General features: G+C 33.8%; 1 protein-coding gene across 1 annotated transcript in view; it reads right to left on the bottom strand.

The window, feature by feature from the left end:
- Window positions 1-3,485: 3,485 nt before the first annotated feature.
- Window positions 3,486-6,429, bottom strand: part of LOC21387875 (protein CLT1, chloroplastic) — an 11,442-nt gene continuing 8,498 nt past the window's right edge. Inside the window, exons 5-10 of the mRNA XM_024167804.1 lie at window positions 5,773-5,872; window positions 5,653-5,688; window positions 5,466-5,516; window positions 5,199-5,322; window positions 4,605-4,730; window positions 3,486-4,019 (exon numbers count right to left, since the gene is read on the bottom strand). Coding sequence (XP_024023572.1) covers window positions 3,841-4,019; window positions 4,605-4,730; window positions 5,199-5,322; window positions 5,466-5,516; window positions 5,653-5,688; window positions 5,773-5,872 — 616 coding nt within the window. The 3' untranslated portion in view covers window positions 3,486-3,840. The remainder of the gene's footprint in view (window positions 4,020-4,604; window positions 4,731-5,198; window positions 5,323-5,465; window positions 5,517-5,652; window positions 5,689-5,772; window positions 5,873-6,429) is intronic.

Raw genomic sequence — 6,429 nt, 5'->3', positions numbered from 1 at the left:
AGGGTGGACATGTCAAATCCGGGCTGCCTGAGCCCGAACCCGAATTTCTTGCATGGACGGGCGGGAATTGGGCCGGCCCGCCCGAGCCTGAAAAAATTCAGGCTTCGGGCGGCCCGCCGACCCGAAGTTCCAGCACTACTCGAGATGTCGAAAACTTGTCTAAAATGAAAGTAGTCAATAGCAATACTAGGAATATCAACTTTAATCCAAATTTACATCAATTAATGTGGCATATGAGTGAAATTTTTTTTATTAGTGGTCATTTAAAAGATTATCATATCAATTAATTATAAGAAATTACATCTTTTTGTTAAAAGATAACACTTTATATGTCTATATAAAAAAGTTTGTAATAGAATTAGTGTAACTAACGATACTACTTATTGGTCAATTTAAAAAAAGAAAAACACAAAATGGGATTGGTGTTTTAATAATCTTTCTTTGAAGGTAGTTATTTTTTTTTCTGAATCTTTTTTTTTTTTTAAGGTAGTTGCCTTTAAAGATAGTTGTAGTTATCATTATTTTAATTTATTTTGCACTTTGCAGGGTTGAGAAACTGAGAATAAATAATTCGGTTGTCTTTTTCAGAAAAACTAATTCGGTTAATTGGCCTGTGATGTGCTAAACAACAAATAAACCAGCACCCTATTTGTAGAGAAGTTTGGTTTGTGTTTAATATTATCTTTTTTTTTTAATGGGACTTTGATTATCTTCTTTCATGTGCAAATCTAGGTTAAGGAACTCCAAGATTCCAATGAAACTGAAAATATACTATATAAATAAACATAACATAAAGTTTTTTTTAAGAGACATTATAAAACGCACATTTTTTATAGAGACATAAAAATACAACTTTTTTAAAATAATAAAATATAAAAATTTCATACCATATTCATGCCTATACACGCGCGTGCGCACATATATATATATATATATATATATGTATGTATATACATTTTGTTAATTAACCAATAAATTATATCTAAAAACCCCAAAATCCTTGTTAACCAATAGAAATAATAAGAACATGAACAGAGCTTCTCACAAAACTTAATTAATAAGTACATAAACAAACGAAGAACAATCTGGGATATGGAAGAGAGAGATATATAATTTCTTTTATTCTAGGAAAATATTGGGACAAAACTTGACAAAAAATGAAAAAGAAATCTGCATTTAAAGCTAATTAGATAATCAGAAAAGCACACAATTCCCTTGCTCCAAAAAAACCCATATCTTAAACCATTTTTTTTTTTTTTTTTCCCTACAAAAATGACCCATATTTTTCTCTGCTAGTTTGAAGCTAGACATCAACCCACATACCTTCTCCATTGCACTTTTGTGTTCTATACTTTGTTCCCCTGAAAAGATTTTCTTCCTTATAAAGAATGATATTGTCTCCAACTTTGAGACCCTTTTTTGCTAACAAATTTGAGCTAGGGGGTAGCGACACGAATATATGACTCGAAACCCGCACGACATTAGCGGGTTTGAGTTTATTATAAATGAGTTTGGGTCATAATTGGGTTAACACGATTAACATGATTAATAAATGAGTTTAGTTAGGGTTGACCTCCTAAGATGAAGTGACACGAATTGACACTATTAATTATATGTGTCATTTGCAATCTAATAATATGTGGTATAACATGAAAGTTTATATGACATATTAAATACAAATAATGTGAATTTTAATATTTGTAGGTAAAATTCATTTATTTTTCTTAAAAGAAAAGATAAATTGATCAATAAACATGTTAAACCTGTATTGGCCGTGTTAAATAAGTCATTATTATATTAGTTATTTATTCAATATAGTAATTTAAACGGGTTATACGAGTTTTCACGATTAATAAAATTAATAGATGGGTAGTGTTTAGGTTGACATTTTTGACACGTTTAATAAACATGTCGTGTTTGGATTGATATTTTTTGACACGATTAATAAGCGGGTTGACACGAACACGACCCACTAACACGAATTGCCACCCTTAATTCGAGCCATCCTAGAGACTGAGAAACAGGCTTCTTATAGGGTCCTACGAATGACACAACAGAACTCCCAATAGAATCCTTTCCCATCCATAGCCCTAACCAGCACCTCATGTCCTTCCCCGAAGTCGGGTAGTATACTTAGCCACTCCGCCGGGACCAAAAACTTTCTCCTTTCATCATTCTCAGTCAAGTACTTCCCAAACAGTACTTGAGCCATTGCTTACTGTTAATCTGCTAGGCAAATATACATAATTATATCAATAAAGAACTCACCAAAGTTTAACCTATCCAAAAGTATAAAATGAAACTTGGCCCCTTATTAAATTATATCAATCATTTTCGTATGATCACTTTACTTGTCTTTTCATGCATAACGATGTTGAAACTTGGAAGGTTATAAATGATATCAGCAACCGCTCCGGTATATGGATAGGGTCAGGCTAGATTTCAAACTTTTCCAAGCAAGAAAACCTTAATTAATCGAAGTATAAGCCCTAGGTTCCGGATGGAGACTCCGCAAGTTTGGAGCTTGATGCTACGAATTTGAAGCTGTACAATCTCCATTACTTGCGCCATAAACACAACTTCTCCATTAAAAAAAAGGGAAAAAAAATCTAACATAGAGGGTTAAATAGGACTTATTAAAATAGTGGAGTGGATTTTAAGTATAAGCCCTAGGTTTCGAAGGAGAGTCCACGAGTTCGGAGCTTGATGCTGCGAATTTGAAGCCCTAAACTTTCTATTTCTTGCGCCCGAAACATAATTCCTCGTAGACTTCAAAAACTCAATTTTACCTTCCAACAATAAATAATGTGTGGTTACATGCTTCCTCCATAAAAAATCTAATATATAGGGTTAAGTGGACTCATTCAAAGTTTAAATAATAGAGCGAGTTTTAGAAACTTTGATGGATAAAGTGAAAATGAATGAAGTGTGTAGCACAAGAATGAGAAAAATCCAAATACCTGTCACAAATCAAGTCAAGAACTTAAGGAGTGTATGTGAAAAAAAAAACACCGGTAAAAAATTTAAATTTGAATTTTTATAAGAAAACACTGTAGCAATAAAACTTGAGTTGTGACTTGATGTGACCCTTTCTTTTCCTTTTGTTTTCTTCCAACAATTTGTTATTATGGAATTTGGTTTTCATAGTTTTATCTATACTTTATTCACTTCATTTCATTTCCGTTAAATAACTTTTTCAAATGTGTGACACGGTTAAATTTTTCTAGGAAATATTTTTTTCTCAAATGTGGTCCTCGTAACTTTATTTAATTATTTCCTTTTTGAAATAATTTCTTCTAAAATATGACCCTACCCAAACATTTTTTATTCAAAAAAATTAATAAACTGAGTATGCGAGCGCGTTGCTTCCAACTATTGTGTGTGAGTATATTTATACATATATGACGCAGTTCTGTGAAGTTAGATTGTCATCAGCAGATCTACATATTTTTGTTTTGACGTGAATATGCACGAAAACAAAGCATTTTTACTTGGAGCAGAACTTACAAGTAAAATCAGGGGTGAGATGCCCCTCATCATCTTGAAAAAAGAAAAGGAAAAAAAATCTCATCTCTCTCGTTATTCCTTTTCAAGAGAGAATCAACATCAGCTTTATTGACCTAATTCATCTCTCTTGTTATTCCTTTTCAAGAGAGAATCTACACCAAATTTGTTGATCTAATGTTGATTGCTTGCGCAGTAAGAATAATAATGAACACACTTTAGCTGTTTTACTTGAGCAACAGTTGCAACGTAATTACAAGTTACAACAGTAATCTTACCAATCTTATTTGCCATTTCCAAAAACAAGGCTCTGTTTTACCTTTGAGGATTTGATAGTTACGACCATAAGTTAGATTCCGATGGTGAGGTATCAGAGGAACCCTCTGATGACGTCCAAGCATAAATAAGCAGACCCATAACTAGAACAATGGTTCCAGCCACAAAACCTCTTGGCAGAGACGACGCAACGCCAAGGTATGGCAACGGCAGCGTGAAGAGATACACAGATATTGGAACTGCCATGTAAAACCAAGAAATACAAATATATTTAAACGTCAATTATCTTATTTGTATGTTTCATTAAAAAGACGCTTGTATACAAGAAGCAATAACTTGATAAAATGGCATAGTCTTCACATGGAATCCTCCCAACTTAAATACCAATGCAGTAACTCTATCAAACGATTGAGCATGAAGCTAACTACGAGAGATGTGATTGATTTTACTAAATGTCATGTTATTAACAAACTAATATGAAGAAGTTTATTACATATCTTTAGCTGCTTAGCTTTGATGGACATTTTAAGCCCATGGATTATCGACTCTGGTAGAGGCTTCTAACCTTTCCTTGAATGCAAAATCCTAGTTCGAATCATTTTGACCCAGACTCAGAAGAAAATTTTTACGCAAAACATATTCTAACCATTTGACACTTGGCATTCAGCATGGTGGAATTGACCTCCAAAGTAACCAACCAACCGGTAGTTTGGATGTCCCCAATTTTATGTACCCAATAACAAGTTACGTTTATACACTTGCTGACTTCTAGATCATCATTATTATTATTATTATCATTATTTAAGTTCAAATAAATCAAGTACCTGAGAATGTCGATGCGAGACAAGAAACCACACCAGAAGAGATTTTGAGAAGATGCAGTAATGATATGTTGAAACCCATGTTGACAATAACAAACAACAAGGGCAATAACGGGGCTCCATCACATCCTGTGGCCACACGATCAATGTAATTAAGTTGGTTACTTGTGTCATTATACACTCTTAATACAAACATAATAGTATGCTCTAATAGCGAGTCGTGCCAACTGACACCGTTGCACTTTTCTCTTCTATTCACTTGGCTTCTAAGTTACTGTTATAGAACTAAGGAACTATGAGTGAGCTGCCAATAAATATTCAAATTTGTTTAGAGCACCGCACCATCTTAAATAGTTAGCTAAATTTATCGTTTCAACACTTTCTTTTCTTCAATGTGCCACTTCGTGCCTTTAGATCTCACTTTTTTGTCTCCCTAATAACTACTAAGCCGAGATATTTACAGTTTACTAACAGTAGGTTAAATGAAATTGATAAGCTCTTAGATATTGATGAAATGGTATACTAGGCCCTAGTACTCCTATTTTATCATTAAAAGAGATAACGAAGGGAAGAGAATTATAAGATAATAAATCTCACCACTGGATAATGTACCAATGTTTAGGAAGCAAGCTGCACCGTCTTTCAGATAGTTTGGCAGCTGGGAAAAAGGAACCCCCCATAGTTTTGATAGAAATGGTAGGAGTAGGCATATAAAAAGTGCCTGCAATCCGCAGAGATGCAAGCCCCCAGTCCATCATTCAAGTTCAGTAATAAAACATGATATGCAAAGCCGAAATGAAACATTTTAATCAATTATAAAAACTAAACTTATGAAACTAAAATTGATGACTACGTGGTACTGACCTGGAAAGCAGATCCAAAGGAATTAACAACAAATAGATCTACCGAGTTTCCCTGCAACAGATCCAATTCAGATTTATTTCTTAGAAACAGTCAAACAGATATTACAAGAGTGGAAAATTAGATTTTATTTCTGCCATTGGAACAGTTTCTGCTTATCATGCTAGATGGAATATAAAACAGTTAGTACCTTTAGTTTCCGAGCAGCATCAAGAAAAATTACTTCCTGTAAATAATCAGAAAGCTCCTGGTCACATACCACAGTACAATTTGATGACGTGAAATGTTGAATTAAACATTGAGTTCTAACCTTCAGTACTGTATCAGCGGCTTGGAACAAAAATGAAAGTATCATCAAAAGACTCCAGAATATACCTGCTTCCTTTAACGAATTTCCAGCACCAGACCCACTGTGAAATAAGACAAAGTAAGTAAACATACATGCAGCTGAATGGTCAAGCGTTATAAAGATTGTAGAAAGGAACCGGGCTTCATCTTCTAATTCAGCTGAAAGCACGACTAGTTTCAGTGTAATAGGTTCAAACGAATCCAGTAAACATCACATATGAACATGTCAAAGACGTAGTCCCTGGATGCCATGTATGGGTTGGTCATCCACCAAAAAACGGTATATTGCTATCTTCCTAATGTCTATAGATAGATAGTAAGACAAGGAACTAATTTATCTATATGGAAGAGATTAAAATAACAAATTGTATTTTATTTTCGTTTTCCTTTATCTGAGGTGGCAAAATGATTGACTCGGTCTCTAAGAACCTACATCATTCATAGAAAGTGATAAGAGACCACACTTATGAAAACTTCTTGGTATTATTACTGCCCTTCTAGAGTTTAACCGTCCTTCAAACAAATTAACTGGCCCATTCACTTCGTTGATTCGAGTTTGTAATTCGAGTTGAGATGTGATTTTATGTGAGAGCTTTTTACTGTAGCAAAAAAGTTAGAT

Source organism: Morus notabilis, unplaced genomic scaffold (genome assembly GCF_000414095.1).
Source record: "Morus notabilis unplaced genomic scaffold, ASM41409v2 Scaffold613, whole genome shotgun sequence".
NCBI lineage: Eukaryota > Viridiplantae > Streptophyta > Magnoliopsida > Rosales > Moraceae > Morus > Morus notabilis.
Note: the sequence above shows the minus strand (reverse complement) of the source record. Positions and strands in the feature narration are given on the sequence as shown.